Source organism: Hemibagrus wyckioides, linkage group LG02, assembly GCF_019097595.1.
Source record: "Hemibagrus wyckioides isolate EC202008001 linkage group LG02, SWU_Hwy_1.0, whole genome shotgun sequence".
In the NCBI taxonomy this organism is placed as follows: domain Eukaryota; kingdom Metazoa; phylum Chordata; class Actinopteri; order Siluriformes; family Bagridae; genus Hemibagrus; species Hemibagrus wyckioides.
In genome coordinates, this window is record NC_080711.1 from 8459191 (window position 1) to 8487170 (window position 27980).

Here is a 27980-nt window from a genome sequence, read left to right on the forward strand (position 1 = left end):
GTGTCATCCTTATGAACGGGGGAGGGGATGCTCTGCAATGTTCCTACACTAAAATACTTCCAAGTGAAGGAAAAATCCCTCAAGTGCACTTTATATATATATTTATGTGTATATATATATATATATATATATATATATAGTGCATGTGTTTCCCTCTTTTTAACAGCCTGTTTGACAGCTACATCTTTCTCTCAGCCTGTAAAATATCATTCATCTCCACCTTGCGTGGTTGTGGGCGTCCTACAATCTAACCAATCAATGTCCTCAGATTTGGTCAAAACAAATGATTAACCAATCAGCGCTCAGCTTCGTAAAAACATCAGTGTTAAAAAGACGAGCAGCGCTCCAGCACTTCCGGCTCTCTGTCAGCTCTCTGCAGGAGATTTATAAAGCTCTACTTTCTGTATGGCATAACATTCCTGAATAATATCCCACATAACTTCCATAGATCAAAGGTGTGCATCCAAATAAACATGACAATATATAAGAATATATTTTAACCAATAATGACAATAAAGTGAGTGTATTCTCTTAGATGTGCATCTGTATGTTTCTATATTAAATCTAGTTTGTTAAAGATGAAGATCGATTTAGTTTGAATAATATGCACATGTACATAATATCATCCATGAATATTTTAATTTGAGTAATTTTAGTATATATACATGAATAAAAAATAAATAAATAGTTATAGTCATTCATAATTATAGTAATTAGTAATTGTAGTTAGAGTAAATAATATTAGTGTTTGCATATCTTTGTACATGTATCATATTGTAATTATTATTCTCTAGTAACATGTATATCCTTCCTTCGACTTTATGACCCTATTTAACCTTTGTCATCTTTGTCTTCTGAGAAATTTCTGACTTTTTAAAAGATTTATTAAAAATTAAAAACGTGGGCACAAACTTTTGCACTTATCTCCAGTTTCCATTTTGTATTTGTACTAATTCAACCGCTGCTCCTGCCGTTTTTTACACACTTCATACTGTCACCTACTGCTGCTATATATACACTACCAGTCAAAAGTTTGGACACACCTTCTAATTCCATGGTCTTTCCTGATGTTTATTTCTTTCTACATTGTAAAACAATGCTGAAGGCGGACGAAATACACAATAATGTCCTTTGAACAGTTGATACTGAGATATGTCTTACTGATGCTCTGTAATGCCTTCATAATGGCTCTAATCTGAGGTGCTGTTAATTGGTGATTTCTGAGGCTGGTCACTCTAAATGAACTTCTCCTCTGCAGCAGAGGTCAGTTTTGGTCTTGCTTTACTGGGATGGTCTTCATGTGAGCCAGTTTCATCATGGTGCTTGATGGGTTTTGCAAATGCACTTGACAATACTGTTCTTGCAAGAACTATTCCAGAACACCTGACCTTCGTGTCTTAAAATAACAACTGACTGTTTTTTGTTGTCATTACATATGGATTACTTAAGTCCATGTGTGTCATTTCATAGTTTTGAAATCTCCAGTATTGTTCTACAATGTAGAAAATAAATCGTTAAACAAAAAACATTGAATGAAAAGGTGTGTCCAAACTTTTGACTGGTAGTGTATATATATATATATATATATATATATATATATATATATATATATATATATATATATATATATATATATATATATGTGTGTGAGTGTGTGTCTGTGTATATGTTTACAATGTCTTAAATATTATAAGATACCACAGGTTTTACAGTTCCTTTAGATTGCACGTTCTGTTTTGCTGCACATGTTTTTTCAAGATTCAAGAAGCTTTTATTGTCATTTCAACCACATATAGCTGACGTAGTACATAGTGAAATGAAACAATGTTTCTCCAAGACCTGGTGCTACGTAAACATACAACATAAAGTTTAAACACAAAATGCAACAACACAGAGCTAGGACAGAAGTTTGTCCTAGCCACATAAAGTGCATGTGTTCTGTACTGTCTTGTGTTGTTTTGTGTGTGTGTGTGTGTTTCCTGTTTCTGCACTGTCTTTTGTTATGCACTGTATGCACACGTTGCACGTTATGTAGCTAGGACAAACTTTCTGTGCCTAGCTCTGTGTTGTTGTTTCTGTTTTTTGTATTTATATGCGGTATGTTGTCTATGTTGCACCAGGGTCCCGGAGAAACGTTGTTTCATTTCACTCTGTACTGTGTCAGCTATATGTGGTTGAAATGACAATAAAGTCGGTGACAATAAAGTGAGTGTATTCTCTTAGATGTGCATCTGTATGTTTCTATATTAAATCTAGTTTGTTGAAGATGAAGATCGATTTAGTTTGAATAATATGCACATGTACATAATATCATCCATGAATATTTTAATTTATTTTAATAATGTAGCAACAATACCCAACCTTGGGGCTAGAGATCTTTGACAGCAGTATGTTTCAAGAAAGTATATTAACATTGGATCATACTTAAGTCTAATATGAATTCATGACGTATAACCCCACTTTGCTGTTTCATATGTGTTACATTAACGTGCAACTCAGACTGCTATACTGCAGCTGTACCTTCTATAATTTTCACTTGTCCATATTCCACACTATATACAGTTAATGTTTCCTTTTACTGTTCATTCTCAGTTACCATAGGTTATAGTTTATATTTATGCTTCTTCACTTCATTATTACTATGCACCGCAACACCAAGACATTCCTTGTACATGTAAACCCATGGTACCTGGTAATAAAGGTGAATTTTTTTAATGCATTATTTCCATTATTTTAGCTTGTTTTAATGGCACAGTTCATTACTTTTAATTCGCTTAATTAATTTATGCTTCACTTTCGTCCCCTAATACGTATCTAAAAATGACCATCATATCTCATTTTACTCTGTTTCTGCTAATAAAAGCGGTCGGAAGAACGATTTTCTCCAGGTCTGAATATATAAAATCCAAAGTGGTCAATAAGATTATTTTAGTAATAGAACTTTAATAGTTACATGATTTGCAACATGGGATTAAATATCAAAGAAGTATAACAATATAATGTACATTCATCACTATTCAAACCCACTCGAATTTCTAAAATGTCCATGATTTCATTAACTGCAACAACAATCATTCAGCAACTCCTAGACTGGAATAAGAAATTTACAGATATGATTTTCTGAACCAAATATCAATCAATTAAAATAATAATAATAATAAAAAAATACAGAGTGATATTGTAGCTGCTGTCAATGTAGAAATACAATATAGGCATAATGCTATTTTTAATCTCAAACACTTGCTACATAAAACAAAGCTTTTGAATAGAGCTTAAAAAAAGAAGTAATTAAACACTATTATCTAATGGCTTTTTTATATAGTGAAAACAATATAAATTCTAACTATCCAAAAAGAAAAGCAAAAACAGTCTTAGAAGAAGAAAAAAAAAGGTACTAACGATCTATTCACTAGTGGAAAATGATTAAAACGTTTATGCAAACCAAAAAAAAAAAAGATTGATGAAGCTTGGCTATGCAATGGTTGTGCTTCCACGCTGGAATTCCTGTGATACTTTAACGAAGGCACTAGAGAAAGTTTAAGGCATGATGTCAAGCTCACAGGCTCAAGTGAAAATCAAGAAGTCATTTATGAGAAGGGGCACTCGTCAAACACATCCACTCCCTGCTCCTCCTCGAATGTCACCTTGGCATCATCTGAGTCCAACTAGGACAGGATAAAGCACAATGTTTACATTCACACAAATAGAGTAGATGAGACAGAAAGCTATTAATGCAGATGATACTATGACGCTTATAAATAAAGCATACAAAATTAAGGAAACTATCATTCAAGGTCAAATAGTATAATTAAGATATTAATAGTGAGAAAAACTAAATTGCATGCTGCATCTCACTTTAAATATGATAAATGTACTTTAATAACTTCTCCGGCTTATGCCTACAGTCTACAGTCTCTTCCATGTGAAGTGTAATACAGAGTCACATCTCCTATATGTTATTTGTTCCCATGTGGTGATAGAAACTTTGCACTTAAAAGTGTGTAAAGTGTGGAGTTTCTTGCCTACACTAGTCTTTCTGTCAGTCCCTAATGACATGTACATGACAGCTAAGCCACTTACGCATTTCATCTCTGTGGTCGTGTAGAGGCGTCCAGTCAAGAGAATACGCAGAGGGACAGTAAGAATGAGGATAAATGGCAGGGCCAGTGAAGCTTGGGTGGATTTCACTGCCCACAGGATGCCCAAACACACCATCTGGATGAAGGTGAAGAGGTGCATTTTCCACGGTTTTACCTGAAAAGGAAACAAGCAGAGAAACAAGGTTGAAAACTAAAATAATCCGCCAAACAATGGAATGCATTGTGATAATAATGAGCATATGGTTTCACACAAAATTTCATTCTAGTCTATGTATAAAGTTAATATTTGTCCAGAAAATGACAATTAATTCTAATGAAATGCAAGCATGTTGTCTTATATTACAACATTATTACATTTTTTTTTTCCAGGCAAACATTAGAGTAAAGTATAAAGATGTTGTCATACTCGAGTGGCATAGGGATTAGACGGGTGGTACTTTTTGGGAACGATCAATAGCTGTATGCGTTCCCACAGCTGAACACCGCTTAGAGAGGTAATACCCATGTAGAGAAAGATGCCGAACAGAGCTGACATGGGAATCAACTTCAGGACAGGTTCCATAAAGATGGATACACCTGGCAAAACAATAAATTACAGACACAGATATTTTTTTTAGACCAAATATAAGTGTATGGTTTTTTGATTGAAAACAGAAACACCAAGGAACATTTTGTTTAGCTGTTTATGTTGGCAGAAATTATGAAATTTGTATTTAGACAACATCGCAATAGTATCAGAGTGAGTATGAGTAAATGAGCATTAGCATACTATATTAGCAGCAGTAGTATTAAACCTACCCCACATATTTTACATAGAGGAAATGTATAATGTATTTATGCATACAAAGACCACAATGCAGTACTCAATACAATACTCACCAACTAATGCGGCCACGAAAATCCCACTAACCCTCTGCTCCAGTACCTTACTGATCTCTGGTTTAGGGCCTTTGGACATGACGGTGAGGGCATTAGCATGGGTGACAGATCGTACCGTTGCAGCACTAAGCCAGGGGGAACCAAAAAGGGAGGCAATTCCACCCATCACCACAATGAGGAGCAAATCCAAATGGAAGCCGGAGCCCTTCACCATCTTCCTTTCTGGTTTACTTACAATTAGCCTGCAGAAAAACCAGTACATTAAGTTGCAATTTAACAAGTAAAGCATTCTGAAGATTCTGCTATTCTATTAGCCATGTAAACTGGAGTCCATGCATCTTTTTAATCCCATGATTTGGTCTTGTTACTTGTTTTTGAGTTGGAGAAGAAAAGCATCTGTAATTTTTTTCTGCTATGTCAAATGTATTCTTTTTTTTCTTTTTTTTTAATTCTTCCATTCTCCCATTTGGCCATTAGCTGATTCCTCGACACCAATAGGGAAAGGAACGTGAGACACGTGCAGCACTTTGAGGTAAGAGGTAATTTCCCTTTATCATGTACATGCTTTCAACTGTGCTGATGTGTCACTTGATTCAACTAAACGTCTAATTAACAAGTGACAAAGGACCCCAATATGTGCAGGGTGGGAGTACTCTAATGGTAGTTAACAGTGGGAAGAGAGAGAGAGAGAGATGAATGCTTTACTGCCATTCAAGAGCTCCTAACTATTTTCTATACAAGAAGCTACTCACGTGGTAATCTGGGACTCAAGGAATATGAGAATGAAAACCAGTAAAGCTGGAAGAGCACAGGCAAACATTAGCCAAATAGGGAAATCTCTATTTTTTCCCAATGGGTGGATAAACCAGTCTCTGGCAGTAGTGTTGGTCACACTCAGACCCTTCGGGACTGTCAGTTTCTAAAGGTGTTTGAGAGAAAATGAACACACACATATATATATGTATATTAGAACAGACTTGACCATGATGTTTAGGATGTTTATCATCGTATTCTAATAGAAAAAATAAATAAATGAAAAATCCATGTAGTTCATTCATGTAGATTTGTTGTGATTGTTTGTTGTACTTTCAAAAAGTAATATGAGAAACTGAGACTGTGTAAAGGCAATTTGAATTTACCATTTAACAAGAAAATGTGCCAACAGAGATAGCTCACAGTGATGTGACCCTGACCCATTCGGGTCACTCAGACTTAATGCCTTCACCACTAGTGGCAGAATCATAAAACTCTTTGAAACATTGCAAATATGTTTATCAGTAATGTATTTATATACATATATCAAATAAATTTGGTGTGACAAGCATTTACCTTCATGCACTGAAATGCGGTCTATTAATTAATTGTTTTTATCAAGTAATTCTCTCTAACATTTTATTTTAAATAAAACAAACAAGTGTTTCAGAATCCAGTATCCAGAAGATATAGAATCAACTTCAATCAATTAGTGAATAATCATTTAATTGATACAGTTGCTGAAAGCACCCATTTTCACACTGGAAATATTTCGAAATAATGGTTTCCCAGACCTGCGTTTCAACATCCTTAATAAGGAGGTCAATCCCAACCATGATAAAGAGGGCGATGGGCACACCGAAATCTCCAATCATGCGGCGAATCTGGGGAAAGACAGTGATTCAATGAAAGGGGGGTGATGAATTTATTATCATTCTCTGATCAAAACAAATACAACAGCTCTGTAATGATTTTACGTGTGACCCCAAATGCACGTACAGGGCCTGGAAGGAAGATGCTATTCTTGAATTGACGGAAGAAGAAGGCAATGAAAAAGCAGCCCAGCATCAGGCACATTGAAAGCAAGGCAGTGTTGGCATAGGGTCCACCGCTGGCTTTTGTGCTGTTGTCTGTAGGATGTGGGTAGGTCAGTTTCAGAGGGTGAGCTTGGAAAATCTGTACAGAGGAATAGGATAAGAGTGAAGAGAAGAGATGACTACTGATGGGCTGTTAAAGAAATGTTCAGTCAATGCATGAAAATGCATAGTATATGTCAGAATGTGAGCTGTCAGAAGGTGAGAGCTTTGGAAAATGTGAATAAAAAATCACTGAGCACCCTTTAATCTTTGTGCTTACCTTGAACAGCTTGAAAAAGGTTTCATAGATGAAAATGAGGGAGATGAGGATGGAGAAGATCTCTTGGGTAAAACGAGAGATGAAGCGGACAAGGAAACTGGCCTCTGCCGCGACCACAATCAACACAATGATGATCAGCCACATTCCAACCCATGCACGACCCACAATGTACTCGTAATGCCACGAATTACAGAACTGACAGATGAACAGACACAAACAGGACAGCATTTTATGAATCCACTTCATCCCATTTAGGAAGCACATCTTAATGTAATCTAGACAGGTCTATAAAAAATGTCACCCTTTTACATAATGAAAGTAAACAGACCACTTGTTCTAAACATCTAAGGGTTCCCCCATATAGAAAACTACTGTATTTAACCTTTTTTCTATTAAAGTGTGATACATGTGTACACAGTCATGTAAGCATATGGTGATGAATGTTAAAGTCCACAGATCGTAGATAGTATTTCACATAATAATTACACTGTGTAATAAGTATATCTCACTCAATTTAACTCAATCTGTAACTAAAAAATTGGCAGACCTACCTGAAAGAACGCTTCTTCAAACACCAACAGTGGTCCACTGAAGCCGATGACCAGCACAGGTTGGGCGGCAAACAGGCAGAAAATGACTCCCTGTATGGAAGTGGAGATCAACAGCTCTGACACTCCCATCAATCCTGCGGTCTTTTCCGCTAAGAACAGCAGAGAGAAATGTGAGAATTGAGAACAGCTGAGAATTGAGGTCCAAATCCAGATTGAACAAGATCTACATGGAAAATGATACTCACCCAGAAGTCCTCCAAAGGTGATAGCAGGAGAGAGGGCGGCAAAGTAGATGAAAATTATGGCAGAAAGCACCTGAGGATTTAAAGCATCAGTGAAGTCACTCAGGTAATGGGGGTAACGACGCTTGATATCCTTGACCATTCCACCAAATGGAATTCCAGTTCGGACCAAAGGATCGTCCCGGGGCTGCTCAGGCTCTGCTCATATTTGAACATAAAGGATGACTTTTTTAAACCAAGGTGATAAACATAATTTCTAGCTTTTTTTTTATCTTCACATTGCATCAGCTCCATTTATTTATAATTTCCAACATATCACCCTAAAAGAAATTTCTGATGAGGTAATCCTCTACTAATCCTCTTAAGGGCTAACCTTTAGATTTTGCTCCAAGTAGGATTCGGGTGTCAGCAGGGCGGAGTCGTTCATGTAGCATCTTCTTTTGGAAGCGGATGATTGGCTGGAACATGGTCTCGCTCTGGATCTCAGTGGGCGGGATCACAACACTGCAGTCCATAAAGTCAGCAATGGCATTGGTCAGCTCTTTTTCATTATTGGCAAGAAAGGCCTCCAAGCTGAAGACCTTTTGGTGAGAGTCAGATGGGGAGAAGAGATTGAAGACCAAAACTACTAAAACTTATTCTTGTATATGAAAAGATGAGGAATTTAACAGCCAAAAGCTCATTGTTCCTCATTGTTGCTCAATTCTTCATTTTGCCCCTGTCCTATTTTTTGCTTCATGCATTGCTCACAACGCACACTAATTAGCCTGAGACAATATGTTTTGACCAACATATTTTGACCAAAATGACCTATGACATCCCAAATATCCCGCCCCTCATGCCAGGCCAGGAAGAACTTCCTAAGTAACTTGGCTGCTTTACTCTTACTTAGTGTTTAATAATATTTCCTATCCACTTCCTCTTACCCAGTCAGCCAGGAGTGTACCCATGGCTCGCCCGCTCTCGTGGAAATCTATGCCGCTCTCAGTAGGGCCTACCAGGGCAAATATAAAACGCACAGGCAGTGCAGACTCCATAATCCCGTCCATCACCACGGAATCATGTAGTCGCACAAATGCCACGACCGGCTTCTGCAGAAAGTCCACCGAACCTACACACATAGTCAAAAAGTTAGAGAAATTGTACTTGCAAAGATATTTGGGATAATTATGGGTTTTTTTTGTATTTAAAATGTGTGGCAAATTATCCTTCCTCCTCACCTGATAACACAATAGATGCCTCTATGTTATCAGAAGAGTCTCTCTGATTGAGAAGAATTGAGAGCAGAATCAGTGAAAGGGAAAGGTATTGCAGGTTATCACAAGAAGCTTAGAAAAATGGATTCAAGGAGTACTGTAACATGTTTAATGGTTGTAAGTTGTTTTTTTAAATAAGTGTTAAATAAGTGCACTCAGTGGAACCTTTTTGGAAAAGAAAACACTGATACAGAGTCTGACACCAGGACCTTTAAGGATTCTCCTAGAAGGACAAACCGAATAAATTCCTAGATAAAAGCCAGTACACTGTAGTGGGTAGAAAAACTCCAACGGATAAGTAGGGGACAAAAGATTGTATACAAGATGGATGGATCAGTATTCACTAAGTGACCACTTTAATAGGAACACCTGTACAGCTGTTAATGTATGCATTTTATCTAATCAGCCAATCCTGTGGCAGCAGAACAATGCATAACATTATACAGATACAGGTCAAGAGCTTTTTAATTTTCATATCAATCATCAGAATGGGGAAAATGTAATCTCATTTATTTATTTATTTATTTATTTATTTATTTATTTATTTATTTGTTTGTTTGTTTGTTTGTTTGTTTGTTTGTTTGTTTGTTTGTTTATTTATTTATTTATTTTTATTTTAAAATCCACTTGGGGCTCTAGCTTCAAGAGTAAATCTAAGTTCTCTAAAACAAAAAAAAGTTATTTTTTAGATTTAGTTTTTATCTCTTTTAGGCCCTTGAATAAAAGTGTTTTTTCTGAGAGTGTAGATAGATAAACAGGTGCAGTATTTAGGTATATCTTTAAATGAGATATATCTAGTAAATAAAGAATTTTTACCTGTTTGGTGACAGAGAAGCTCTGCATCTCAATGCCTGCTGAGGTAATTTGGGTGCCATCAGCCTGACTGTGAACCAGCAACAAAGTAAAAGTAAGTTAATTCTCATGGTTGTGTTCTCAGGTTTCCTAACAGAAGAGAGTTTATTCATCTGGATGAACTCAAAACTAATGTCAATTTATCTTTAGCCCACGGACCAGCCAAGCTCTCATTACACACTGGACCAACACTAACATCTTGTGGGTGCATGTCTGTGTATATGTGTTTTACCTGCGCTTCTCTAACAGTGTCTTCAGCAAGGTTTCCTGATCTGAGGCCCGAATCTCATTCTTTGTCAGAAGTTCATCTACAATCTTCTCAGCAATAACTGTGAAGTCATTTTCCTTCAGGTCCAACAGCACTGCCGCTGCAGATAACCAATCCAAACGAGGTGTTATTTTAATTCACAACAGGAACAGCAATCCTTCTTATAATAAATTCTCTTTATATATAGATATTTGAAATTCTCATGTCTTGAGGAAAAACCACAAGTAATATGCTTATGAATAGCAGCATTTCCTGTGTCATTATCTTTACCACACAAATTTCCTCCTGAATGTCCTTGATCTCAGTGATCTCACCTGTGCTCATGACCTTGCGGAGCTGAATAAGGCTTCTGAAGGTGAGACAGGAAATGTGTGAGGACCCCCATTTCCCACTGGTTGGATTGAACGTTTCCTCATACCCCACCCAGCGACCGGTCTCCTGCCATTTTACCCCCAACAGCTCGTTCAACTCTACATATGACTGATACACATAGACACAGAGTCACATGATGGAACTCAATCAACGGTGTGGAGTATGTGTAGTTGTGGGGTTCAATCAGTTTACAGGTACTGGGCATGTGCTTACCTGAGCATCGCCTCGGGTGGTGGCGTTGGTGTTGGTGTTCCAGGACGCTGTATCACGAGACACATGAGGTAAAACTTGACATAATATTAAGACATATAAGGAGGATCTTATCGTAATTGCATATGCTCATCAAGCATTTGGTTTGGTATGATCTCTAACACTCTCTAAGGCTTTCAACAAATAGGTGCATTTATGTGACACTTTATCTGACACCATTCACTTCATTTATTTGACTTCACACACACACAGACACACACACACACACACACACATATATATATATATATATATATATATATATATATATATATATATATATATATATATATATATATATGTGTGTGTGTGTGTGTGTGTGTGTGTGTGTGTGCATGTCTGTGTATGAAGTCAAATAAATATGTCAAATAAATGTGTGTGTGTGTGTTTTATTACCATCTGGGTGTGCACTGATGATGTAGCTCTCAGGAGGTTGCTCCTCCTGCTGCTCCAGTCTCTTCTGCTCCAAGTCATAACTCCCTTTGTGTTCAGGAAGAGGCCTACAGGGGCGACAGAGAGCCCAGGCTGAAAAAATGACACTCAGGACTGTGTCTCACTGCACAGCATTTCGACTCACACTCTTTGGTCTCACCAGAGTTTACGTATGATAGGCCAGGCTGCGCTCTGTCCTCTTTTTATCATCCTAAAATATGAACAGTAATGTTTAATCTATTATCAGTGAGTCTAGGGCTATGCTAGAGCAGGGTTTTAGACTAGTCTTTTTTTCTCTTTTACAGGTCCTGGTGCACCCACACATTTATGAACAGCAGTTTACATGACATTTGGTTCTAGGAGATAAGAACAGTAGTTTTTTAACCAGAAGGTGTTTCTCACCAACAGAGGGCGCTGTTTTGTTGAACATTTTGGCCACATGAACATGTGCTGTATGCTTAGATGGTGGTGTTCAGGCTTATGAGGAGACGGTTCATGATTATAAGTCATATATTATTATTACTAATGGGATCGGATTCAACGGGAGTTTAATGAAATTGCATTAATTCCATTTGTTGGAAGTTGGAAATTCCCAGGAAACACCTTCACTGCTGTGGTATTTGAAAATGGAGGCTGTATAAATATGCACTAAATATCATCACTTGTGTCGGTGATGCAAGCAAGTACGACTACTGTATGGCGCTTAACCAAAATAAAAGAATGCATGACTGAATAAAATAATTAATAATCAAATAAATAAATACTGGACTGTATTTATAAATGTTAAGTTAACTACAACATTTATTAATATTTTAAGGTTGCTTAATTTGTTTAAATGTTCTGTATTTAATTATTGTTTTATTTATATTTCTTATGCTACTCTGTTTATTTTTTTATTTATTTATAGACAGACAGCACTTTGGACAAACAACATGATCTGAGGAGGGAAGTGTGTGTGAGTGTGTGTGTGTGTGTGTGTGTGTGTGTGTGCATGGGTGTGATACTCACATGCTGAATGGCGAGGCTGGAGGTGATTCAGTATCCTCATAGGACATGTCATTGTCCTGAGTGGACAGAAGACAGGGTGTGTGTCAGGGGGTGCAGCAGATAAAATCCAATATTTACATAAATATTTACAATATATATATATATATATATATATATATATATATATTAGTAGCACATTAGATATTGACATTTTACTCACCCCTGCAAAATTTATAACAGCTTCCATCAGTGGGGTCTGTGCGCTGTCTTCTGTATAATGTTTCCCCAAAATTCAGAAAACGTTACACAGAACCTGTTCACACACACACACACACAATAGATATACTAATATCAGGTTCTAAAAAATGTTGTTTCAATATCATACTGCCATGATTTATGTTAATATATCAATATGTATTAATGTGGTTTTTTGCGCTGCTTCTCCACATCAGATGGATGAAATACTGCACTATATGATAAACAAAACATAATGCAATTTGTTTGTTATTTCATGTATTATGCAAATACATTTTTCACTAACAATTCTGTACAGACTTTTCAGTTCTGTATAGGCAAAGCACTTTTTTCTTATCGCTGTTTAACCCTTTACAGTTGAATGTCCCCGCCTCTGTGTCTGTCTCTCTGTCACCCCTGCTCTCACATCTACTCTGAAACAAGTGTGCAGTTTGTTAGATCATGGTTCCTACAAAGCTACAAAGAATCCATTGCCTTGCCTTGCTAGACTATAAAAGGCTTAATAATGAACGAAGTAAGCTGATGTGTTTGAGTGTTCAAACTGGACCCAGTGCAAAGTAGTGAATGATCAGGACCGGGGTTGAGAAGTCCTATGTTAGACTAGTGTTTCTGTGAGATGAGATCTTACAGAGACAAGGAGATTTCTCATGCAGTATGTGCTCTTTTCTGATAAGCCCTGCTATCAGTAGTCACAATTCAGCAACACGCGACACAATTTGACTTAAAAATCCACTCGCCACAGCAAAACTTAGATTAATTTATTAGACTGTAAATTGATGTTGTGATACTCGCAGTTAATGTTACTGGGCAACATTTATGCTTAGTCCAAAAAAAAAACACAAAAAACAATTCATCTAATGTATAGCTATTTAGAATAAATACACTGCAATTTAATTGTATTAAATGTGTAAATATAGAACACTGTGCAAAAATAGGCAAATGCAAAGAAATGCTGTAAAGCAAAGATGAGTTAAAAAAAATGAAATTAAATGTTACTCCATTATGAAGAGTAAACTGTAATAAATAAAGTACATTTTTGGCTTGGTGACCATTTGGATTAAAAAATAAGGTTCAAAAAAATAAAACAAATAAGTCTCATGCACAATGGCATGAAAAATCTATTACATTTGTACTGAATGTAGTTTGTCTAAGATTTTTGCACTGTGAAATTGTTGAGTTATTTGGCCCCCTAGTGAAATAACAGAGAATAGCTATTTTTTATCTTCTTTTTTAAATCATTTAATTTTCAGTTAATGGGCTAGATTAGACTCTGTACTGGATAGTCTTGGCTCATTGTCTGTGTATTTGCACTAAACTGTAACACATCATACTCTGGAGGTGAAACTGTGCCTGTATCATGCATTTGTATTAATATTAACATAAAACCATGTGCCATAAAGTCTAATTATGTATTTTAAATGAGGGTACCACCATTCTGACAAGCAATGGTTGAATTTAGTGCCATTTACTACGTTTATTTATTTTTATTTATTTATGTATTTATTTATTTTACATTTTACCTTATTTTTATTTATTTATTTTTATTTTATTTTTTTTTTATTAATTTTTTTCGAGAGCATTTGAGCAACACTACATATTATAACCCATTCACAAAGTATGTCATTTTACAGAGTTGTGTGAAAGCCTGTTCTGGGGCTCATGAATGTGTCAGTCATCGCTCTTTGGGGCATTACGTTACCCGCCCTCCTCAATTCATGAGTCTATCAGTAGCCTACAGTTTTTTTTTGTATACTATGACCTAATATGATGTATGAGTACACAATATGTTTATTATAGTGTGACTAGTTAACTAACCAACAGCTCTTGCCGTGTTGCGAGTATTTTATTTCCCTAATCCTTATTTTAATTCGGAGTTGCAGTTCTAAAGCAGACTAATCTTTATATACATATCATTAGTTGGTCCGATCCAAAAGCCTCTCCCCTTCTGTGGTTAGCTTAAAAATTGCCTATTGCTATTTTATTCATTTGCTCAACAAATTGCACGGTGTACAACACATTATTATATTTCTTTATAGCTTAAATGACAGAACACCAGCTACAAACAGTTAACTGCTCACAAGCTTTTACATTTAAACCAAGCTCCTCGGCCCTGAAGACTCTGCTGTAGTGGAAAACCTACTGACTGTTACATATCTCTGACACTCAAGACTCCGTACCCTCATAAATGTTAAATAAACATTCCCTTACAAAATATTTCATAATATCAAAGTGTAGAATTCATTCCAGTTGAATACTGCAACTCACGTTATAATTATTATCTGCCATCCAAGTACTTGAGTCTTGTTATTATATCAGAATGAGTGCATTAATATAACCCTGTGAATTAAAGTGCTGCTGATGAATGAATAAACACCTTCTGACCAATCAGAATGTAACAGTGCTATGGTATTATATCATTTACTATACCGTAGTATTGTTTTCAGTTCATTCCATATTTTCTTTTGCACTTTTAGTCGCTGTTTTAGAGCTTACATAATGCGGAGTGAAAGTGTAAGCAAAATTAAATTTGGGTCTTGCTGCAGTCAAGTTGTGACGCTGCAAATTTAGAGCGGGAGCCACAATTGTGTTTCGCTTAAAGCAGCTGAATGGCCTGTGTCAGCCTTGTCTGTAGGACAAACCTTCATAGATATGGGAATTATCATACACACACCAGCAGGTTGCACACCCATGCACACCCAAAAAATGGTCAAACTGGCATCCACTGCAGAATTTGAAAGAGATGCTGCATGTTTAGTTAATACACTAATGCACTTTCAAATAAATGTTTTCTATTAATTTCTTTCTCACTGAGTGTTTGTTGGTGGAGAGAAAAATGTTCAAGCAAACATTGTGATATTTAGCTCAAATAATCCAATCTAGCACAAATGTCTTGTCTGACCATGGCAAAATAAATTTCATATGATATACTCAAAGGTTTGCTGAATAGTAATGGGATCTTAGCTTCCAAAATTGGTTCTACTCTGAACTTAAACCCTGTCCTACACAGAACTTTTAAGGGTTTCTTTAAAGTTTAGAACCCTGTGTTATTGAGGGAATGCTCTATAAAATTTGTATGGATTCTGCAAAGCAGGTAGCGAGTGGGTTTTTATAAAAACAAAAAACAATTTTTACAATAACATACAATAATTTTGCCAACAGTATTGTTGTGTTGTTGTCTTGTGCCACCTCTTACAGCATTAGATGCTGATCTGCAAATTCTTAATGCAATATACATACACAAATATCCATAGATGTCGTTTTTTGAGGAATACTCCCTTACCTGGATCCAGGTGTTTCTGGAGGTTCTTTATTTTCTTGGAGTGTGGACACCAGCAGCTGCGCTGTGAAACCCGCCGTCTTCCAAGATGGGAGTAACCGTGCAGGGGGTGTAAGAAAGATAGATAGATGAAAAAAGCAGAGTGATGGTACGAAAGGGAAACACCCATTCTGACGCCATAGCTTTCTGAGTCACGTAAAGAGGGATGAAGCACAAACTGACGTTTCGAACCACCCTCCCACCCCCCTTGCTTAGTACCCAGGGTGGCAGAAGGTTGATAAGCACCCACTGCACAGAGGGTGTTATCGATAAAGGCCAGTTTACAGCAGGGATACCCCAAACCTGCTAGCATAGTATTATTCCCCAGCTTCCATAGACTGTGGTCTAAGTTAAAGTACACAAGTTTTGGAGAGATGTAGAGAGGAAAAGGCAGTAAAACAGGAGACTGGGCAACTATGGTGTGTGTGAGGTGTCCATGATGATAGCAGGGTCTTGTAATCAGCATGAAAGCATCTGGTATTTTGAGGTCAACTTGTTTACTAGTTGGGGATTCCCTTGTCGGAGGGCTTCCCCTTCATGGCCCTCCTCTGATCAGTTTGATATGTGTTTTTTTTCCACTGAGTCATTCAGAATTGTAATGATGTTGCTAAAAGTGTTGCTTGGGTTCATGTTTCTTGCAGGGCATCATTAGCGACTGAAATATACCTGTAATGAAACAGGATACGTATCAAAAGCAAACTCATCCAGATGTGTAAAATGTTGCAGCATAAAATGTACATGTTTAAGGTCCAGGCTGGTTTAAAATCCAAAGTGCACTATAATAGTGTTAATCCCTTGGTCTGTTTCAGTTTAACTTGTGATTATACTGAAATGTCTTGATTGTACATATCTCAGTACTTGGTAGAACCTCCTTATGCTGCAATTACAGCTTCTGAAGTAATTCTCAACCAGCTTTACATATCTAGATCCTGTGATCTATCCATCCATTTTACATACCACTTATCCAACAGAGGGTCACAGCGAGCCTGACGTCTATTCCAGGGGAAATTGAGGCACAAGGCGAAGGATACCCTGAACACTGTGGCAACCTACGCAGGGTACAATCGCACACATTCACATATCCATTCACATACTATGGTCAATACAGCCTACAACGCATCTCTTGGATTGAATGGTGGCTGGGTTATTCTGAGACCTACATGTTCTCCAGTGTAGCTTGTGTGCCAGTGTAGCTTTGGCTGGTTAGGGTCACTATCCTGTTTGAATCAGCTCAGTCTCTGCCTTGTACCTAAGTCTTTCAAAAATTTCTCAGTTCCTGGTATAAAAAGTCTGACCTTACAACATTAGAGTACTTCTGGTTACACAGATACTTGTTCAACTGCCATGTTGTGCCTTGAGTTTTACCAAATTGCACACAGTGACAGAAGATATATAGAGCATTGTGTAAAGTAGGTTGATTAATTAATTTATTTTAAGTTAATGCTTTATCCTGGTCAGGGTCACATTAGGGTTTATCACAGAAACACTGATCCTAGTCACGGCTTGGGGAAAGTTATCATTGCCTAACGTACTGACTTGCTTTTATAAGGTGGAAGGAACCCTACAGACACAAAGAAAACATTCACAGAAACATCTACACAGACCAGAACCTGAGCTCAGACTCAAACTGGGGGCACTGGAGCTGAGGTAGCCACTTTACCCACCGTTCCACCATTTTTCCATGTTAATTTTAGCGTTACCTTTCCAAATACATCCAACACTTTTATGCAAATTGTTCAATTCAAACATAAAGCAATAGCTCAGGTTTGCTCAAAGGTCCAACAATGGTTTATTGACAGTCCTGTGATTTGAGCTCCCAGCACTAGAGTCAAAAGATCACATGCTTCTTTGTTTTGATATAGACCTACTTACTGTAACAGTTACAATAGATAACTTTCTGATTTGTGGATGCTTTGTTTCAGTCACAAGTTGTGTTTGTGTACACGAACGCTGGATGTACTCCATTTATGATGCAGTTTTATTCTGTGGTTGCGATGCATTGCAAAGGAGTCATTAGCACCAGTAGTCCCTGTTGGATAAATCCTGCATGATACAAGTAAAATAGCATCAGTTATAACAGTTACATCTAGGGTTTTAGGGAGGTAGAAATTGGATAGTATTCCTCACAGACAAGAGTCAGGTGAGAGCAGCTCTTCTTCAGCTGCTTTATTGAGCCAGGTAAATGAAAGAAAGGGGTGAGATAAAGACAGAACGATGAGAGAATGATAACTGCTTTGGTTTTTAATCAGTTAGCACCTGGGTATTAAACCACCATTGGACCACCAACATCCACCCAATTAGCATGGATACATCTCTACTTGTCAATTGTGTTGCCTGTCATCTGTCTTACTTGCACTAGAGTTCATGCCTTTTAGGCAGGGCAACTCACATGCATGCATTTTGTCATTTCGACTTGTAAAACACCCTCTGACAACTTTGGTTGCATGTTTATTTGAAATCTAGTTACAGTATGATGAAGTTAGATCTAAACTGTCTATCAACACATGTTAAATATAGAAATATCGGTGCCCTTTTTGGCAACTAGTTCTTAGAGAATATTTCCAGCTTCTTGAGGTTTATAGCCTGTTTGACTATACAAGCCTGGTGCTTGTGACTCGACATCAGAAACCTGGCTCCTTTTTGTCACAGTATCATAACTGTAATCAAACTAGCAAAGGGCACATGGCTAAAATTCTGATCCTGTGACTGGAAGGCTGGGAGCTCAAATCTGTAAGCAAACTGGATCTGCTGCTTTATGTTTGCTTTATGCTTTATGATTCAAGACTTTGGATTTCAAGATTTTTAAAAGTGGGTAGAGTTGCAACCTTACAGCTCCAGAGTTCCCAGTTTAAGCCTGAGCTCAGGTTCCTGTCTGCATAGAAGTTTCTTTAAATGTTCTCTTTGTGTCTGTGTAGGGTTCCTTCCTCCTTATGAATGCATGTCAATAGGTTATGCTAAATTTTCCCAAGGTGTTATAGCACAGCATTATATTTAACTAAATTTTACGAAAATGAAATATCAAAAACGAAATATTATGACTTAAATTGCATTTTTACAAAAACTAAACTTTAAAACTTGGAAATATTAAACATATATACACCGATCAGCTGGAAAAATGACAGGAAAAAAAGCGTAAGGATTTGAGAGAGTTTGACAAGGACCAAATTGTGATGGCTAGACGACTGGATCAGAGCATCTCCAAAACTGCAGCTCTTGTGGGGTGTTCCCGGTCTGCAGTGGTCAGTATCTATCAAAAGGGGTCCAAGGAAGGAACAGTGGTGAACCGGAGACAGGCTCACTGATGCACGTGGGGAGCGAAGGCTGGCCTGTGTGATCCGATCAGACAGACGAGCTACTGTTGCTCAAATTTCTGAAGAAGTTAATGCTGGTTCTGATAGAAAGGTGTCAGAATACACAGTGCATAATGGGTCAGGGCTGTTTTGGCAGCAAAAGGAGGACCAACACAATATTAGGCAGGTGGTCATAATGTTATGCCTGATCAGTGTATAAGAATGACTTTTTTGTGTATATAAACAGACTTAATAATTATATTAATCAATTAATATTATTAATAGTATTTACTATTCTAAATATAATGTTTGAGCAACAGTCTACCAACCGAACGCATCTCGATTTGGCAATTTGATCTTGCTCTTCCTTGCAAAAACGCTCCAGATCAATGAAATTGCAAAGCCCTGTTCGAATCATTCCACAGGTTTTCTGACAGGATTTTGATCTGAGGACTAGGCCATAACAAACAGTTCATTCTTCTTCTGAAATCCTTCCTTCTGTTGACTTTGGATTTGAATTTGTGGCAAAGTAGATGTATAGAGACAGTGTATGGCTTCAGCAGCAGGATGGACCCAAGACGAGTCTACAGAAACAGCTGATCTTTATTCAGGGTTCATCAGGAACACTTCTCCGGGACAGGGGTTTTGATAAGTACTTTTGAACATATTGTGGTTAATTCTGAGATCAGTCACATGTCACGTGATAAAAGGGTGTGCACGTTTCTGCAAGTGCAAGTTTATATATCCGAAAAAAATCCTGTTTGTATTTCACTTGAAAGTTGTTTATATTACATTACAGGTAGACGTAATAAATCAGACATGATTTATTTTATTTACATTTTTTTACAGCACGAAAACCTGGGTGTGTAGCTATTTTATGTCCACTGTATAAACTTAAAGCATGAACCTGAAACATGAAAAATATTCAAGGGTACTTGATGTGCTTTTTTTAAATTATTATTTTAATTAGTTTATTTATTAGAGCAAAGAAAAGCAACTACTTAAATCGAGAAATTAACTCACTGGGTGGAATGTTTATTTTATTACAATCCATTCTTGGTCCATTCTCTTTAAAAAGGTGCCAGTAATTCTGGAGTGACTGCGAAGTGAAAAGGTCCTTTTATTTATTTATTTTATTATTTTTTTTAACATCAAGGACAAAGTGCTTCGTCGTTACGCAAGGGAAAGGAATCGACGCTGGACTGGGAGGGAACAAATACAGCACAAATATAACGTCCACATGATATCCGTATGTCCATATTTTTTAAAATAATATTAGTGAATTATTCTTATCTCTTTTAATTAAAAATAAATAAATAAGACCAGGCCAGTAACCTACATGCATTAACAGCTGCATGTCTTATAACAAAAACAGAACCCAATTCTTATGGAAGACTCTGTGATATTGTGATGGTGTACATGAATTTGAATTTGTGTGTCTTGTTTGTTGAAACGTTGCCTGAACACACCCACAGAGCAGCCAGTGATAGGCTCTATCTACACAAGGGCAAGCACACTGTGAGGAGTTATTATCAGCTGCCAGAGTTCATGCATAAGGCGTACCTACATGCCAAATTGGGTGGTGGAGTGTATAATACACAACAACACTCTGTTCCACGCATCAGGTTCTTATTAGTGTTCATCTTTAATATTGCTGACTGAAACTGAGCCATTATTTAAGTCTATTTGAATTTAGAGAGATAATCCTAAAAAAAATCTCTTCTTCATGGAAAAAATGGCTAGTGATGCAAACTGTCCTCTTATGTGAATAGGATTTGACTGCAGAAACCACAAACTAATTTGCATCTGAATTCTAGGCTGGTGCTGGGAGGTGACACTGCTTTTCAGCTGTCTAGCCAACGCTTCCTTGTTCGTCCATATGAGCTCATACGAGAGCAGGCAGAGGAGGACTGATGATCTGATTCAGCTGTTGTCACATGGAAGAGAAAAGAGCAGAAATGCAGATATGACTGGTTTGGTGATCTCTGATCTAGGAGAAGACACAATGCACTTTCATCTACTTCCTAAAATAGAGAAATGTAGCCTGTGGACATCATGTTAAAGGTGTCCAAGGAAAGCATTCACAGACGTTCAGCTCGTAAGCTCGTTGTTGGATTTGTCTGTATTTCAGTAATGAAGTCAGGATGATTAAAGGCAGAATTAGAGTACAAACTTTTTTTTAAAAAAGGCCTCTACATTACATTTCTTCACTTTTAGTAAAGAGAACATACAGCATTGCTACCAGGGAAACTTTACTAAATGATATAACTAAACTGTGTTCTTGTAATTCTATGCCTCATTTAATTCATTCTATTGATTGTAATGTTCAAAGTGACCATAGTAATCAATTCATAGTATCTGAAATGGATCTAATGTTGTCGTTCTTTCAGCTGCTCCCTGTTTGGGGTCACCACAGCGGATCATTTGGTCCACGTTTCAATTTGGCACAGGTTTTATGCCAGATGCCCTTCCCGACGCAACCCTCCCATTTAACCTGGGCTTGGTACAAGCACTGAGAGTTAACTCTTCAGAGGCTCGGTTAGCAACCTGCCAGAATTGAACCCAGGCCACAGCAATGAGAGCACGGGATCCTGCCGCTGGACTACCAGGAGGCTAGCTGAAATTAATTTAATATGGATATATAATATAATATAATATATTTCTGCCACTACTATTTACTTCACATTCATTTAACATCATTTCACTTCAGTACAGAAAGGTCAGTATTTGTTTGAAGATGGCATCATGTACAAATCCACTGTTAAATATTAGGTTCTAGTATATAACACAGAGATGGGGTTAAACACCGTATTGCCATAGGGGACAGGAGGCTCTATATGAGATTGATTTAATTTTTTATCATTTTGACTATGAACAGTGTTTCTTTAATAGATTTTAGTTTTAATCTAAATAAAATGCTAATTCCACAGTCAGTAGAAAACAAGTCTTTCTTTTCTAGCAGGAAAAAGTCTCAGATTGTTTCTAGAGTTACATTTCAACCCTAACATTCATCAGAAACATTCAGAAAAACTGGGAATGATCACAATGACACCTCAAATATAAATAAATTTTTATTAGGATTTAATTAAAAAATGCAATATAATGTATATAATAAATAGAACTACTATAAAAGATGTAACACTGATAAAAGGTTATTAATAAAAAGTATAATGAACAGATAAATCTATTAAAAATATAAAAATACAAAAATACAACAAAATCTTAAATGTCTAATAAATAGTATAGTAAAATCTTACACCTATAATAAAGATAAATGTCTTAATGAGTAATCTATATAATAAAACGTTAAACTAAAGATGGAGACGCTTATCGGAGCTGCAGATGTTGATGCCGTCCGTTGGTCAGAGAGCACTAACAGATGTTGATGTTAGAGGCCAGCGATGTTGTGTACAGCTGCTCAGGGAGAGAAGAAAAACAAGACAGGTTTAAGTCTGCAGAAAATAAAAGACAGTAATAAGTATTTACTTACCTGTGGAGATCCTGAGGGAAAGAAAAGAGATTTTGTTTAAAGTGTTTAAAGTATGACCAGGACATTTATTACTTTGTTCAAATTTTGGGGGTTTCTTAATCTTATAAATTAGTTACAAGTAATCTATCATCTAACAAAATGGAGAACAAATGCAGTTCTACAAATGAATGGGCAAAAGTGCAGAGATTAATCTTAGTTTTATATTCTAATGACCACTGAATAGCCAACAAGAGATTTCCTAAAATGTCCTGATCACTCTTTAAGTTGGCTGAGATAGAGAGGTGTGTGTGTGTGTGTGTGTGTGAGGAGTGTTGCTCAGACTCCCTCCATGGCCTTCAGCATCTCCTGGACATGCTCCTTTACGAGGCGTAACACCACGGTGGACATCCAAATGGCTAAATAAGAAAAAAATGGAACATTTATTCAGCAATAAATTTGTTTCTATATACATTTATATATACATTTGTTTATTCATTTCTTCCTTTCTTTATGTAAGTGAGGGTGAGAGTCTTCAACAGATCCACCTACACTCAGATCCTTCACTCAGATCCACCAGATGTAAACCACTGATGGCTGAGGATTTCTTCAAACGTGGGCCGACATTCAGGTTCCGGGTCCAGACACCAATTGATCAGATTGTGGCAACCTGAGTGTGCAGTGATGAGATATTATAGATAGTGCTTTGACATTTCAGATATATATAAATATTATTAAAAAATCAATTAATCTTGTAATGCCAGTTTTACAACTTCAGCTGTTCTAAATGGTGATGCTTCTACATTTTCTCACCTTCAGACAGGCCGGGAGCAAAGTCCATCCTCCTGTAAACAATCTCATCCTCATTACTGAAGGGCAAGTGTCCACAGACAAGGTGGAACAGGAGAACTCCCAGACCCCACATGGTGGCAGGATAACCCAAATACTCTCCATCACACACCCACTCAGGTGGAGAGAAACACCAAGTGCCTGAGCAAAAAAAGAGAGAAGGAGCACGATCAGCACTGTTGCAAAACAAAACAAAACAAAAAACTTCAATGCGGTCTCTTTGATTCTGTCTCGTACCTATTATACACTTACCTTCATATTCTGTATAGTTCATACTATACAGTTCATATTGATTTAAGCTAAGTGTGAAGCTCGTGTCGACTCCGTGGACTTAAAGCGGGGACTGTGTGTGAATGAGATATTAACACGGTGAACTTAGTTTGATATTCGGACATTAGACAGACATTCAGAAGCGGTATTTTAGGAACCATCAACAAGTTTCTCTACAACTGAAATGTGGTACTTGTTACTTACCTGGCTACGTGCCCCAGTTATTCTAATTTCTTCTTAAATATACATATGCCATGCGTCATTGCATACAACTTTTTTAATAATAAAAATAACTTAATTAATAGATATTATTAATTATGCATCATGTGAATTAATTTGAAATTATTTATTTATTTTTTAATTTAAAAAATCACCATTCCTTCAATTCCTTCTAGTTCATGAGACCCTGTGACCAAAAACTAGTACCAAAATAATCTAATTGGAAACCCCCACGAGGTACACCTCTTGTTATCCCAAAATATGTCTTCACTGATTTTTATTTGTCGACGATCTCTAAAATACCGCTTCCGAATGTCTAATGTCCGAATATCAAACTAACTTCACCGCAGTTGAGATGTTGAAGTATGGAACTTGTAGTGTTGTGGAACACCAGTTCAGTCTTACAGTAATCACACTGTACAGAGTTTTCTGTTCATTGTAGTTTGAAATGATCCCAAACTTTGAAAACTTTCAGCCGTTTTCTTTGGCCTGAATCTTCTCTGCGTGTAGTTACAGTAAATGGACTAAACGAAGCTTCGAGGCAACTAATTTGCCTCGATGATTTTTTGTATTCGAATTACTCGAGTTACTCAAGGAATCGTTTCAGCCCTACAAGAGATAGCAGGGAGATATTATGTGTATCTGTGAGTGCTACATTAAGGATAAACACTTCAAATGAGCTAAATCTGGGTCCTGTTTTCTGAGTAACAGTAAGGAAATTGTTATAGATAGTTGCAACACCACCTCCACCTCCAGTCTGACAGGGCTCATGCTTATACGAATATCCTAACGGAGTAGACTCATTCAGACCAATGTAGTCATTTGGTCTAAGCAAGGTTTCAGTAAGGCAGAGTGCGTCAAAACTATAATCTGAGATCATTTCATTAACAATAAGTGCTTTAGGTGCAAGGGATCTAATGTTCAGAAGCCCAAACTTTAGAAATTGTTTTTGTTTGTTTATTTGGCCTTTGTCGGGTTTAATGGTGATTAAACATTTTCTTGGAAGTATGACAGTAAAGTATAGAGGAAGTTGGCTTCAACTCCAACATGTATTTTCACTACAGAATGCATATATATATATATATATATATACTCACATACAAATACATAAGCATTTACACTATATTGTCAAACATTTTGGGACACCCAAATCATTGAATTCAGGTGTTCCAATCACTTCCATGGCCACAGTTGTATAAAATCAAGCACCTAGGCATGCAGACTGCTTTTGTGAAAGAATCTGAAAACATTTGTGAAAGAATGGGTGGCTCTCAGGAGCTCAGTGAATTCAAGCGTGGTACCATGATAGGCTGCCACCTGTGCAATAAGTCCATCCGTGAAATTTCCTCACTACTAAATATTCCACTGCCAACTGTCAGTGGTATTATAACAAAGTGGAAGCAATTGGGAACAACAGCAATTCGGTCCACGTAAAATCACAAGTCGCCAACTTTCTGCAGAGTCAATAGCTACAGACCTCCAAACGTCGTGTGGCCTTCAGAGTAGTGTCCCAAAACTTTTGGCCATAAAGTGTATATACAAATAGTGCTTACTTTGCTCATCTCCATTTGTTGCAAGTCTATTCGTTTTACTGTACTGTATTAATTTTCCAAACACTATAACGGCTTATCTGTAGTTATCACTTGAAGTTTTGAAGTCGATTTGACAAAAATTAATTTGGCCATCAGCTATCTTAGATTGCACTACCTTGTCCTGTACGGGTGGGGCATTGACTTAGAACGATGTCAGAGGTGTATTCTGTACCTGATAGTCCTTGATGAACTCCTCTGTCTCTTCACCAAAGTAGAAAATGAGGCCTCTGATCACATCTTCTCTTCGGCCAAAGAGCAGGAAGAGGAGGAGGAAATTCCTCCTCGATCTGAAAGAGAGATAGAGAGAGAGAGACAGATTTAAAACTTTGCCACAAACACCTTATATTGGAGAACACAATTTCAAATGTTCAACATACCTGGGAAAGCTCAAATGAAGTCAATCACAGGTGGTTTCTTGAGGATTACGTCATTTCGACACAGAGAGAAGGTTTTTGTCATCTTCTTGGAGAGATAAAACAAAGTACAATGGGCTTTTTAACATAGAAACATGAATCAGCTAACGTGTACTCTTACCATAGCCACATTCAAGTTGGTGAAATGAATTATTTAACATCCACTTTTAACCTTTTTAGCTTTTGAACATCTTTAACTAGAACATTACTATGAATTTCTGCATTTTTATACAGTAATTGTGTCTTGTTCACCAGAATAGGCTTTTAACCAGGAAATAACAGGATTTAAATCAAAACCAATTCTTTTTCAATCTCATCACTTATTTGTGCAAATCCAAGGCTTAGTAATAGCGCAGACCAAGCTAGCGATTAGCATTAGCTGCTAGCGCTAACGCGATTAGCACATAAAACATGCCATTTATTCATTTGCAATGGTACAAAAAGCATGGGAACATTAGAAATCATTCTCACAAACTCCCGACTGGTTTTTATGAAAAGTATCTAGACAACAATATCAAGTATGGTGTCATTTCATCTTACCATATAAGCCACAGCTACAAGCTACGAGCTAAAAGTCAACATGCTACACACTCACCAGGCTTTCGGCTAGAAAAGTAGCCCAATATTTCATACGGCTTACAAAAAGTTGTAGTTAAAATCATTTTAATTCAAAAACAATTCTTTTTCAATCTGAACATCACTTATTTGTGCCAATCCAAGGCTTAGTAATGGCACACACCAGGCTAACGATTAGCATTAGCTGCTAGCGCTAACGTGATTAGCACACAAAACATGCCGTTTATTCATTTGCAATGGTACAAAAAAAGCACCGAAGCCTTAAATAAGGAGGTGAGTTTTAATTTAATGCAAAAACCCCAGGCCAGAAGTCGATGGATACTCCTACTCATTACACAGGAGACGATAAGAAACCGTTTGCTTGGACAATGGGAATCTCCATGCATGTAAGCTCACACTGTCAATGACGGCTAAAATGTACAGAGAAAGCTGAGAAGAGCGCAATCAACAAGCCCTTGTACTGAAAGAGCCGTAGGTGCAGTGGGACACGCCCACAATCGAATACTCCGTAAGGCACCAGTGCAGAACAAGACACAAATCCGATCAGATTCAAAAATGCCTTTTCAGATTCGGTAATTTAGAAAATAATGAAATACTAGTCCTCGCCATGTCTAGTAGTATGTGTGTAAATGTTTAAAGGACGAAAAAAGGTGTGTATTTAAAAAAAAAAAAACAACCTACCGTGATTGAATTGTCGATCTCTTCTCCGTACCATAAATAGCGTTCATGCTTTATTTTGGTATGGTGCTTGTGTAAAGTAGTGCCAAGTTTCACCTGATGATTTCTCATGAAATGGACTAATGCCAGACTCTACCAAGCACCCCTGCTGTGCAAATAGCTCGGCATGGGGGGGGTTAACCCCCGGGTTTTTTTTTTAACACATTATCTTAATCTCTTTCTCCATATTATTTATTGTAATGTTACAGGTGTCCATAATTATCCGTTATGAGTGCATGATGGTTCAGCAGGTAAAGTGCAGAGTGCCATTGAACAGACTGAATTGACTCTGATGATACAGGTGGAAGTGGCAGTGGGTTTGGACTATTTATCAGTCTAATGGCCAGGCGATATAAACTGTTGTGGAGTCTGGATGTTCTGGCCGCAGTGCTCTGGTACCGCTTGCTAGACTTCATTAAGGTGAGGAAATTGTGGATGGGATGGGTTGTGTCCTTCATGATGTTGCAAGTCCATTTGCAGATCCTTTTACTGTAGATGTCATGCAGTGAGGGGAGATCTGTCCCTGGGATTTTCCTGGCCAGCTTGATCACCCTCTGTAATGCCTTTCTGTCGTGTGTTGTGCTCTTGCCAAATTTATAGTCAGATTCATAGCATCTGAAATGGATTTAGTAAGGAATATAATTCTGTAAATCAGAGACTCAGTATCATGAACCTAAGCAGTGTTTCTGCCACTACTGTTTACTTCACATTCATTCCATC

At 37.2% G+C, this 27980-nt stretch overlaps 1 protein-coding gene and 1 long non-coding RNA gene across 2 annotated transcripts; both read right to left on the reverse strand.

The window, feature by feature from the left end:
• Positions 1-2923: 2923 nt before the first annotated feature.
• Positions 2924-15988, reverse strand: slc4a1a (solute carrier family 4 member 1a (Diego blood group)). Its single transcript, XM_058374379.1, has 21 exons — positions 15833-15988; positions 12518-12610; positions 12319-12374; positions 11275-11378; positions 10843-10889; positions 10572-10737; positions 10222-10357; positions 9954-10020; positions 9102-9144; positions 8808-8992; positions 8255-8462; positions 7885-8079; positions 7640-7788; positions 7089-7283; positions 6732-6908; positions 6527-6616; positions 5732-5898; positions 4980-5221; positions 4507-4676; positions 4081-4254; positions 2924-3665 (listed from the first exon to the last, which is right to left on the reverse strand). Exons 2-21 carry the CDS (start codon positions 12542-12544, stop codon positions 3588-3590), a joined length of 2676 nt encoding a protein of 891 aa, XP_058230362.1. The 5' UTR covers positions 12545-12610; positions 15833-15988; the 3' UTR covers positions 2924-3587.
• Positions 15989-22423: 6435 nt separating this feature from the next.
• On the reverse strand, positions 22424-23558 carry LOC131362814 (uncharacterized). The gene is made up of 3 exons (XR_009206240.1): positions 23438-23558; positions 23177-23294; positions 22424-23043 (listed from the first exon to the last, which is right to left on the reverse strand). It is a non-coding gene; the product is annotated as an uncharacterized LOC131362814 (long non-coding RNA).
• Positions 23559-27980: the final 4422 nt, after the last annotated feature.

Coding starts and splice junctions, on each gene's coding strand:
- slc4a1a (XM_058374379.1), bottom strand. CDS start 12,544: ATGGAAGCTGTTATAAATTTTGCAGGG. Junction 11,379..12,318: donor CCAGCCTCGCCATTCAGCAT/GTGAGTATCACA, acceptor TCGCCCCTGTAG/GCCTCTTCCTGAACACAAAG. Junction 8,080..8,254: donor ACTTGGAGCAAAATCTAAAG/GTTAGCCCTTAA, acceptor AAATATGAGCAG/AGCCTGAGCAGCCCCGGGAC.